This window comes from Petaurus breviceps, unplaced genomic scaffold, assembly GCF_028583685.1.
Source record: "Petaurus breviceps papuanus isolate PSGF00001 unplaced genomic scaffold, PetGlider_PUasm1.0 90895, whole genome shotgun sequence".
NCBI classification, from domain to species: Eukaryota; Metazoa; Chordata; class Mammalia; order Diprotodontia; family Petauridae; genus Petaurus; species Petaurus breviceps.
This window is the reverse complement of record NW_027187372.1, coordinates 554,796-566,549: the sequence shown is the minus strand read 5'-3', so window position 1 is coordinate 566,549 and position 11,754 is coordinate 554,796. Positions and strand designations below refer to the sequence as shown.

The 11,754-nt window shown below is 38.7% G+C and overlaps 1 protein-coding gene across 1 annotated transcript in view; it reads right to left on the bottom strand.

Annotated features, from left to right (window-relative positions):
* LOC138150966 (major histocompatibility complex class I-related gene protein) overlaps positions 1 to 11,754 on the bottom strand; it is a 58,431-nt gene continuing 46,677 nt past the window's right edge. The window contains exon 7 of the mRNA XM_069074369.1: positions 1 to 1,471. Coding sequence (XP_068930470.1) covers positions 1,464 to 1,471 — 8 coding nt within the window. The 3' untranslated portion in view covers positions 1 to 1,463. The remainder of the gene's footprint in view (positions 1,472 to 11,754) is intronic.

The window sequence follows — 11,754 nt, the reverse complement described above, 5'->3', positions numbered from 1 at the left end:
AGATTCTAAAGATCACCTAGCAAGATAAAAGTACTAAACACTGAGGCTGGAGTTGAACTGCCAAGCATTCAAACTCTACTGTAGAGTACGTTTGCCTAAAAGACTATTTTATGGAGAACTCACACAAGGCAAGCGTTCACATGAGGTCAGTGATACAAGGACACTCTCAAGGTCTCTGAAGAACTTTAATATATATTGTGAGACTTGGGAGATGCAGGCACAGGACTAGCATGGTGTGCCCATATCAAAGAAGGTGCTGTGCTTTTTGGGCAAAGCAGAATTTCATAGCTCAAAAGAAACAGGTATACAAATTTAGAGACATCTCCATCCCAAATGGTCATATGGACCATTTGTGCCTGACCTATGGTAAAACCTTCTGAGTTCATATTGGTCTGGTCAGTCACAGCTGAATACACTGTAACCTGACCCCAACATCGTGATGTCATTGGTCCTCTTTGAAAATGAAGGCCAAGCAATAGTTGTCCCACAGACCTGGCCTTGGCTCTGACATTGACTCAAGCTCATGGCTTCAAAGTTGTTTGTTTTCTTTTAAGTTATTTTCATCCTGAACTTAAAACAACATAATATGGCGATTTCCCTAAATACTGTAGACAGAAAAAAGAATTGTACATGAAACTGAAGATTTCTGTTATGTACAACTTATTTTTCTTTTGAGACATATTGTAAGTTCAACCTGTAGGTTTCAAAGTTGTCCTACTTGTCTGTGCTTCTTTCTGACCTTCCTTTTTGTTCTCTTCTTCACATTTACCAGGGCTTTAAAGTTACTAGGACAGGAGCAGTGAGAGTAAGTAAGATGCCCCTGCTTGGATGACTGTTCACCTACATTAGCCCTCAGGATGGATTTTTAAAGGGGATCAGTTGCCCTCTTGCAGAGAAGCCTCCTCTATAATGAACCAATAAGCATATACACTGAAGGGCTAATGCTAGACAGAGATGAAGAATGGGAGATGAAACTTCAAGAGAGACCGCTTGGGTAGAGGCCGATGATGGTGCCTTTATGGAAGAGGCAAGGGATATGAAACATGGATGACCAAGTGAGTGAAGGGACCCAGAGTCTTAATGAGAAAAGGTAGAAGAGGAAGTAGAAATGCCCAGCCTTACTTTCTTCCTTGTCTCTTTCTCTTGGCCCTTCTGCCTTCTTTTATGACTAAGCTCAAGTCCTATCTTCTTCTCAAAGAGGTCTTTCCCAGTCCTCCCAGCAGTGAATGCCTTCCCTTTCAGATTGTGCTCATCTGCTCTCTATAGTTTGTATTTACTTAGTTATTCATAATTCTCTTCCTTATTAGAATGTAAGCTTTTTGAGACCAGGGACTGTTTTGTTTTTTGACTTTTCTTTGTAGGCAAAGAAAGGTAGTTGGCAGAGTGTATGCCTGGCCCATAAGAAGTATCCAAGAAGTTTTTGTTGACTGAGGAGATCTGGAGTCATTCAGGCTACACCATCTTCATTGTCCTGAAAAAAAAAAATTAAAGAATCCGTATCAGGGAGGGACATTCACTAAGGAATAAAAGGGGCCTATCAAGTTGGTGATATTGTAAGCCAAATGAACTCTAGAGAGAAGATCCCAAGGAAAAGTAACACTCACCTGAGAGGAAAGTTGCTTATCAACTTCCTGAGAGCTAGGAAAAGTTTTTGTGATGGACGAAAGGGCTTAGGAACAAACTCATTCTGCATGCCAGATGAAAGTACATTTTCCCTGTTGCTTATGTTTTATTTGCCTGCCTGCTTGCAAGAGACCAGAGGTCCTTTCTTGAGTGAAACAAATTGAATCAGGTACTGGCATTTCCAGAGTTTTCCTGGGTGTGAGCATGAGCCAGAGTGACTTGTGTGAGAGAGTCCTACCTCCTTCCAAATTCTACCTAGGTTCTTTGGGGCCAGAGCTCAATTAGCACATAGATTACAATAGTCTGTTATAAGTTGAGCTAATAACCAAATTGCTAATGAAATGGCCCTTATAATATACTGAAAGGCAGTATGGTAGAAAGAATAATAGAAGATTGGGTTTCCAACCAGACAATATTCCATATGGCTGCTAGGTTGTGTGGTAAATAGAGCTCTGAGTGTAAAATCAGGAAGATCTTGAGTTCCTACCCTGCCTCAGCTGGGTGATCAGGGGCAAGTCACTTAACCTCTCCAGGTCTCCATTTTTTCCAGCTATAAAATGGGGATAATAATAGCCCCTAATTCAAATAGTTATAAAGATCAAATGAAATAACACATAAAGCACTTTGCAAATCTTGAAACACCATATAAAGGCTAGCTATTATAAATGAAGGATCAGCAAAATGGTCCTGACCAATGGCATAGAGGAAGCCATCACAGATAGAGGAATGACAATCAGGGAGATCGCCACTCTTAAAAGAATCAGAGGGAACAGGATCCAGAAATGGAGGTAGGTGGTACAAAGCAGCTAAATAGAAATTCCTCCTGAGGAAGACTCCTAGGAAATGTAATATAAAGGAAGAAGTTGACTTTCGACAGTGACAAGAGAGGGTCCTGAGCTTGCCAAGTACATGGGGAGTCAAGATGCATGGTAAGAAGGAACAGAAAACACCTAGAGAAGAAACTCTCAGAGAGTAGTTTCCTTCTGGGAGAGAAGTTCTGAATGATTGTGGAATAATGCTGTGGGGGAACTGAGCAGAGTCTCAGGAGCCAATATCAGAACAACTGGACTGGAGCAGCTGGCAGGACATTGGGAGATGAATGTTTGCTGTGATCATATTCACAGTGAGTGAACATGCCTTTCACAAGCCAGCTGGCCCCATCACCCTGGGCTTTGGCAGTGTGAACCAGATGGGCCTGTCAGAGCTGGAGTGGGGCTTCACAGATTCACGGTGGGGATTTGGTTCTATTGTATTGAGAAACAACACTGATGACAGCAAAGTAAGGTATGGTTGTAAATTTAGGCCATCGTTATTTTGTACTATTAATAGATCCTTTTACATATCTAAACTTTAAAACTTGCTTTTTTCCTAGATAATTGAGATAAGAAAAGAGTAGCAAGTTATACTTTAAGTTATAAGTTCAGAAGGGTAAAGGAAGGATATTTGTTGTCCAACCTTTGTGTCCCCATTTTGAGTTTTCTTGGCAAAGATATAGGGGTGGTTTACCATTTCCTTCTCCAACTCCTTTTACAGATGAGGAAACTAAGGCAAATAGGGACAAGTGACTTGCCCAGGGTCACACAGCTAATAAGTGTCTAAGACCAGATTTGAATTTACAAAGATGAGTCTTCCTGACTCCAGACACTACACTTCATCCATTGTGCCACCTAGCTGCCCTAAATGAAAGATATAAAGACAAGTTACTGGCTACTTTAATAGGTTGGAATCCTCAACTGTTTGTTTTATGTGATGAATAGATGTATAAAAGTATGTCACCATGTTGGATTTGGGCCAGGTCTGGTGTTACTGAACTATGTCCTTCTTATCAGTTAGAATCATGTGACTTTAGGGATGGAAGAGGCCTTAAAGACTAGATTCCAGTCCCCTTATGTTACAGATGAGGAAATCCAGCGATCTGTCCAAGGTCACACAGCTAGTAGCTAGTTAATTAGAGAGCTGGAGCTGGAGCCAAGATCTATCAATCACATAAAACATTTGTAAGGTGCTCCATGAGTGTCCTTGGACAAGTGAATGAAATTCTGGACCTCAGTTTCTTTATCTGTAAGGAGTATGCTAGATGATGTCCAAGGTTCTTTCCAGTTCTACTATCCCATAAGTTTGTATGAGGTAACCATGCTGAAGGACTTTTAATTTTACATTCGGCATCAAATAACCCCATATGCTAATATCTACACAATTGTAAATCTTAGGGAATTTTGTAAATTTGTTGAAGCATTAAAAAAATGTTATTTTTTTGCATTTATATTTTCATGAAAAAATTGATGATTCACCAAGCTTTTTCAGATTTAAGTTATATCACCAAACGTTAATTTTACATGGATTATATCCTTTCTAAATGGTGATTGGGGATGTATTCAGTCTCCTAGTGAACTGGAAAGATATTTGTTTTTCTCCACCCATGACTTCTCTAGACAGTTTTTCTTTGAGAAACAAAGGCATGGTGTGCAATATAGAATATCATTATTAAAAATATGAAGATTAGAGATAGGAAATGAAATGGTCAGAGAAGTCCAAGGAATCACCTATGCTCAGTTATGAAAGGAGAAAAGAGATTTTTAATGAGATTTACTTGGGTAGAGTCTTGTCCTTGAGGATAGCAACAACAGCTTCTGTTTGCATGAGGGCTTGGCAGGAATGTGATGATTGTCAAAGACAGTTGAATGGAATAGCACCCACATACAGTCAGAAAAGTAAAAAGAGAGTGCCAAATCAAGTCAGCTCTACTCAGGAGCCCACGAAACAGAGTATGAGCATGACAACTCAGAAGTTTGCTACAGCATTCAAATTAGCCACAAAGGTTAACCATGACCCAAAGGGCAACCAAACTGGACATACCCTTTGATCCATCAATCCCACTACTACTAGGTCTATATCCTGAAAAGATAATAAATAGGGGGAAAGTAACTATTTGTGCAAAAATATTTATAGCAGCCCTATTTGTTGTGGCAAAATATTGGAAACTGAAGGGATGCCCATCAGTTGAGGAACAGCTGAACAAGCTGTGCTATATGAATGTCATGGAATACTATCGTTCAATCAGACAAGGTGAATAGGTGGACTTCAGAAAAACCTGGAAAGACTTGTGCAAACTGATGCAAAGTGAAATGAGCAGAACCAGGAAATCATTGTACACATTATCAGCAACATCATGTGATGAACAACTATGAATGGCTCAGCTTTTCTCAGCAGCACAGTGATCCAAGACAAGTACAAAGGACTCACAAAGGAAAATGCTATCCATATCTAGATGAAGAACTGATGGACTCTGAGTTAAGACTTAAGCGTATTTTTCACTCATTTTATTCTTTCTTGTGTTTTTCCCTTTTGATTTGTTTCTTCTTCCACAACTGTGATGAATATGGAAATATGTTTTACATGATAGCATATGTATAAACTATTTCAAACTGCCTGCCATTTTCAGAAAAGGGGAAGGGAGGGAGGAAAAAAAATTAGAACTCAAAATCTTGTAAAAATGAATGCTAAAAATTTTTTCTTGATATGTAATTGTGGAGAAAAAAATAAAGTACTATTTAAAGTAAAAAAAAAAACAGTTAACCATGAAAGCTGTCAACAAGAATGAAAGTGGACTGAAGACCTCACATTAAGGAAGGGCAGAGGGGGTGGGGAGGGGAGCAGGGCCATATAGAGACTGTACTATGTGTTTTGAGCTTCTGCTAGCACCATCTAATCTAATCCAATTCAGTAAACATTTAATAAGTGACTGCTATGTGCCAGGCACTGTGTTAAGCATTGTAGATATAATTAATAAAAATAAATACAGCCCCACCCCCACCCTCAGGAAGCTTACAGTCTAATGGAGAGAGACACACAAAAGGAGTCAGAAAAAGCGAGGAATGGAAACAGCCAGTGGAGTGAGCCAAAAAGTCCAGCTTCTGCCCTCAATAAAGGAAGGCATTGGGAGGAGTTTGGTATTCCAGCCTCCAGCCCTCCAATCAGAGGGGAGAGAAAGTTGAGTGAGTCAGGGTTAGAGTTAGCAGCATGATAGTAAGGTCAGAGGTGATCTAGCAGCGGTGTATGTGGAGAGAGTTTCTGATCAGCTTGTTGAGTTTACAGGGTAAGGATCCTTTGGTGGGAACTTTTGAGAACATCTTCCTATGGAAGGTGTGGATATGCCCATCAACACCTAGTGCACGACCTAAGAACTCTTGTTCAAGTCTCAGTGACTGGAACTATCTCCAAGAGGAGTTAGCTCAGATTCCTGTGAGACAGACACCTCTTTACAATGACTTATAAAATAGAACTGACAGACTGCTTTACCTTTTAAAAGGGGTAGCCATCAGCACGTGCTGGAACTACGAATGTGAAAGCCATAGCCCTCAATTATATGGTAGCTGCAAACAGGGAAATGGAGTTACCAAGCGTCTCAGAGATAAAAGCTTCTCAGCTCAAAAGATGATAGGAGTCAGGACAGTGGTGGAGATGCAAGGTGCACCTGGATTCAGTCCTGGCAATATGGTGACAACAGCACACATTCAGCCATGTGCTGGCCATGAAGGGCTACATTTTCCCAGAGTACATTCTGTTTGTAACTGAGCAACAAATTAGGCAAGCTTGGATCCTGATGTTGAGATGATGGAAAACCTGGATGCAACTAGTCACTCCATCTTAGGATTCATGAATGAGAAGAGAGATAGGTCTAGTTTTGATACATATCCTAAATTTTAGAAGAGCAAATTTCAGAGAATTAAAAAAAAAAAAAGAAATAGGATCCAGTGCCCTAAATAGGGCAGTTATCCAAATAAGGATAGGAGACTTTTTTTTTCTTAAGCAATTGGTGTTAAGTAACTTGCTCAAGGTTACACTGCCAGTTATTTCTGGGTGTGGTGCTAAGTATCAGAGCCCAGATTCGATCCCAGATCATCCTGACTCTGGGGCGGGTGCTCTTACTCACTGAGCCACCTGGCCACCCCTAGGAGACTCTTGAGAAGGAAATTCTGCAAATTCAAAAAGAAACAATTGTCGTGAAAAAGAAAAGGAGGTCCTGTCTAAATAGACTAATGTGGCTCTATACTAACTCATATTTTTTAAAGTCTTGTGCAGAAAATGGAAGGGCAGATAACAGGACCAATAGGAAAGCATTAGCCCACTTGTCTAAGAATATGAATCAGCTGAGGCTGGTGATGAGTGCTGACAACAAAAAGGATTTCAAAGCAGAAGACCAAAGAAGGAAGAAAGCCCTTCCTCAGGATGGAGGAGGTGATAACAAGCTAAAGTAAGAAAGGGGGCTGGGCTACTGAACTCTCTCGTTTTGCTTCTGTTTTCTTCGCCAAGAATAATGATCTTAGGGACGGGAAGGATAGGAAATGAAACTTGAGCTACATGAAGGGATGGGAAGAAAGCTCTAAATGAACCCAAATCATCACACATGAAACAACTACATCCTTGGAAATGCAATAACTGGAAGATGTGATGACCAAGTTGTTGTCAGTGATCTTTTTTTACTTGTGTTTTCATTTTAGGGATAATCGTTTGTTTTTATCTTGCATTTATTTCCAAAGATACCTCTCCTCTCCTCCCCTATTCAATGAGCCATCCTTTGTAACAGATTTTAAAAGCAGGGAAAAGGCAGTTGAGCAAAATTAACCAAAATATTAGCCATATCTGATACAATATGCAATATTGTACTCCCATAGTTCCCCACCCCATTCCCCCCACATCCCAATGAAGAGAGAAGGTACATTTTTTTTAAGCAATTGGGGTTAAGTAACTTGGTCAAGGTTATAAGGCCAGTTATTTCTGGGTGTGGTGCTAAGTATCTGAGCCCGGATTTGATCCCCAGGTCATCCCGACACTGGAGCTGGTGCTCTTACTTGCTGAGCCACCTGGCCGTCCCGGTACATTTTCTAAACTCTTCTCTAAGGCATTATTATTACAGAACTTTCAAATTCATATTATTGTTCTTTCCATTTATATAGTTTTCCTGGTCCTGCTTACTTCATTATGCATTAGTCCATATAAATCTTCCCATATTTTTCTGAATTCTGCATATTCATCATTCTTTATGGCACAATATTATGCCATTATATTCATATAACACAATTTGTTTAGCTATTTCCCAGATGACAGACGCCTTGCTCTCTTTTCAATTCCTTGCTGCCTCTACAAAGATGGCTACAAATATTTTGGTATATACAGGGGACCTTTCTAGTGTGTGGGTTTTTCTGGTTTGTTTGTTGTTGTTTTACCTTCTTGGAGAATATGCTTGGCAATTAAAGTTCTGCATCAAAGGGTATAGACATTTTTATCAATTTTTTAAAGCATGCATTACAAATTGCACTCCAGACTCATTGTGCCAATTCACAGCTCCACTAGTTGTCAGTGTTTTTGGAGGAAAGGAAATATGCTATATAGGTCTGGAAAAGGACAATTGTCCCAAATTTCAAAAAAAGGAAAGAGGAGAGAGTTTGCAAAGCATAATAAGTTTGACTTTGCTTTATGGAAAAATTATAACACTTCATAATTGATATATATATATATATATATGGTTTTGATAAAATAATCACTTTGCAATAAATAATATTCTCTCCCTCATTAATATCTTCCTTTTAAAAAATGTTAAGGAAAATGAGTCATATATCAATTGTTACTTGTAGTACATATAGCTTTCTGCTTTTGTAGTTTACTATTATTTTCTTTCTTTTCTTTTTTTTTTTCTGGACCTGGTATTTCATTGATAAAGATTCCTCCTGATGAGGAAAACTCTCCCAAAGCAGATAAACACTTGTTCTGCCATTTGTAATTTTAGAGAATTGCCTGGGATACTGAGAGGGTAGGGTGATTTACTCAGTGTCAGGACCTGAATTCAGGCCTTTCTGATTCTCAGCCCCACTGCCTCGTTAGTTTGTGCCATCATGTTTTCTTCAGGAGCATGTACATCAGCCATCCCCCTCTTCCTAATATTTGGCTTTTCCTTATCTATTGGCCATTCTCTCCTACTTAAGAATATGCCACGATCTCTGCCATCCTTTACTTGACCCTGTCACCTCCTCAGGTCCTTATCCTAGATTTTCTCTTTATAGAAACCATGACAATATTTACTGCCTCCATGTTTTTATCTCCCAATCATTTCCCTATCGCTTGTAATCTGTCCTTATCACTGTAACTAAAGCTTCCCTCTCCAAGAACATCAATGATCTTATTAATTGATCACTCCAATGCCCTTTTGTCATTCCTCCTTAGCCTCTGGGAAGCATTTAACACTGTTGACCACCTCCTCCTTCTTCATACTCTCTTCTCCTTGGTTTTTGTTGGTTCATTTTTGGGGAACATTTCCCTATCTTGTGGTTCTCCTTCCATTTGTCTTATTACCCTTCTGAGTCTTCTTTGCGTGATCAGCATCACCTATGTCCTGCACCTTTGTGTGAAGTAAATGCCAGTGCACTAACTTAGGCCTTGTCTTCTGTCTATGTGCTGTGTTTCTCATTCTCTGTCTTCCTGTGATTTTGTCTATTTTTATAGTTTTCACTACCATTTGTATGAAGATGTCTCCCAAACTTATATATGGAATCTTTCTCTTCTTCTACTGTTCTAATGCTCCTTCTCTGGCTGTCTTCAGGACATCTTCACTGGGTGCATGGCCTAGTGGATGGAGTGCCAGCCTTGCCATCAGGAAGACCTGGGTTTACATCTCACCTTTGACACTTAAACTGGTTGTACAACCACAGGCAGATCATTCAACCTCTCTGAGTTTCAAATTTCTCATCTGTATAATGAGGCCCTTGAATTGGTGGCCTCTATAATCCCTCCAGTTCTAAATCTATGGCCTTATAATCTCAAACACAACATATCCAAAACAGAACTCAGTATCTTTCCCCTTAAATCCACTCTTCCTCCTAATGACCCTATACTATCATTTTCCCAGTCACATAGGTTCATCAGCTTGAAATCATCCTAGATCTTTCATACTCCCATCTCCAAAGCAAATCTAGTCGCTCCTCTCTTCAGCTGATCCTCCATGCAGCTGTAAAATTGGTATTTCTAGGTTATTATGAAGACTGTCTGCTCATTTCTTTTAGTGCAATAGTACTCCATTACATGCATATACCACAACTTGTTCAGCTATTCCCCAGTTGATGGGCATCCCCTTGATTTCTAATTCTTTACCATCACAAAAAGAGCTGCTATAAATATTTTTGTGCATATGGGTCCTTCTCCCACTTGTATGATATCTTTGGGATATAACCCTAGAAGTGGTATTGCTGGGTCAAAGGGTATGCACATTTTTATAGCCCTTTGGGCATAATTCCAAATTGCTCTCCAGAGTGGTTGGATCAGTTCACAACTCCACCCTCCACCAACAATGTATTAGTGTTCCAATTTTCCCACATCTTCTCCAGCATTTATCATTTTACTGTTTTGTCATGTTAGCCAATCTGACCAGTGACATGTGATACCTAAGAGTTGTTTTGATTTGCATTTCTCTAATCAATAGTGATTTAGAACATTTTTTCATATGATAATAGATATCTTTCATTTCTTCTTCTGAAAACTGCCTGGTCATATCCTTTCACCATTTATCAATTGGGGAATGACTTGTATTCTTATAGATTTTACTAAATTCTCTGTATATTTTAAGAACAAGGCCTTTATCAGAGACACTGGTTGCAAAAATTCTTTCCCAATTTTCCACTTCGCTCCTAATCTTGGTTACATTGGGTTTGTTTGTACAAAAACTTTTCCATTTAATATAATCAAAATTATCCATTTTGTATTTTGTAATGCTCTCTATCTATTGTTTGGTCATAAATTCTTTCCTTCTCCATAAATCTGACAGGTAAACTATTCCTTAATTCTCCCAGATTGATTATAGTATCAGCTTTTATATCTAGATTGTGAACCTATTTAGACTTTATTTTGGTACACGGTGTAAGTCTATGCCCAGTTTCTGCCATACTATTTTCCAGTTTTACCAGCAGTTTTTGTCAAATAGTGAGTTCTTATCCCAGAAGTTGGAATCTTTGGGTTTATCAAACAGTAGATTACTGTAGTCATTGACTGCTGTGTCTTGTGTACCACTGATCCACTACTCCATTCTTCAGACAGTACCAAGTAATTTTGATGACTGCTGCTTTATAATACAGTTTAAAATCTGGTATGGCTAGGTTACCTTCCCTAGCATTTCTTTTCATTAATTCCCTTGATATTCTGTACCTTTTGTTCTTCCAGATGAATTTTGTTACTATGCTTTCTAGCTCTATAAAATAGTTTTTTGGTAGATTGATTGGTATGGCACTAAATAGGTAAACTAATTTAGGTAAAATTGTCATTTTTATTATATTAGCTCAACCTAACCATGAACAACTGATGTTCTTCAAATTATTTAGATCTGACTTTATTTGTGTGAAAAGTGTTTCGTAATTATATTCATTTAGTTCCTGGGTTTGTTTTGGCAGGTAGACTCCCAAATATTTTATAATGTCTACAGTAACTTTAAATGGAATTTCTCTTTCTATTTCTTGCTATTAGACTTCATTAAAAATATATAGGAATGCCAAGGATTTATGTGGGTTTATTTTATATATTCTGCAACTTTGCTAAATTTATTTATTATCTCAAATGATGCTGAGTGAGAAGAACAGAACCAAGAGAAAATTGTACACAATTACAGACACATCTCATCTGTGATAACTGACTTTGATAGACTGGACTGATCTCAGTAATGCAAGGTTATAAGACAACTCCAAAGGATTCATGATGGAAAAGGCGATCCACATCCAGAGAAAGATTTACAGAGCCTGAAAGCAGATTGAAGCAAACTACTTGTTCTCTCTTTTTTTGTTTTGTTTTGTTTCTTCTTTCTCATTGTTCATTCCATTGGTTACAATGCTTCTTTACAACATGACTAATGTTTAATGTGAAGATATTTGTAGAACCTATATCGGATTGCATGCAGCCATGGGGCGGGGAGGGGGGGGAGGAAAGGAGAGGGAAGGGGAGAAAATTCGGAACTCAAAAGCTTGAGGAACTGAATGTTGTAAACTAAAAGTAATAAACAAATTTTTAAAACTGAATATTTCTAAAGTTTAGAAAGGAAAGAACAACATTCCTTCCTTCCTTCCTTCCTTCCTTCCTTCCTTCCTTCCTTCCTTC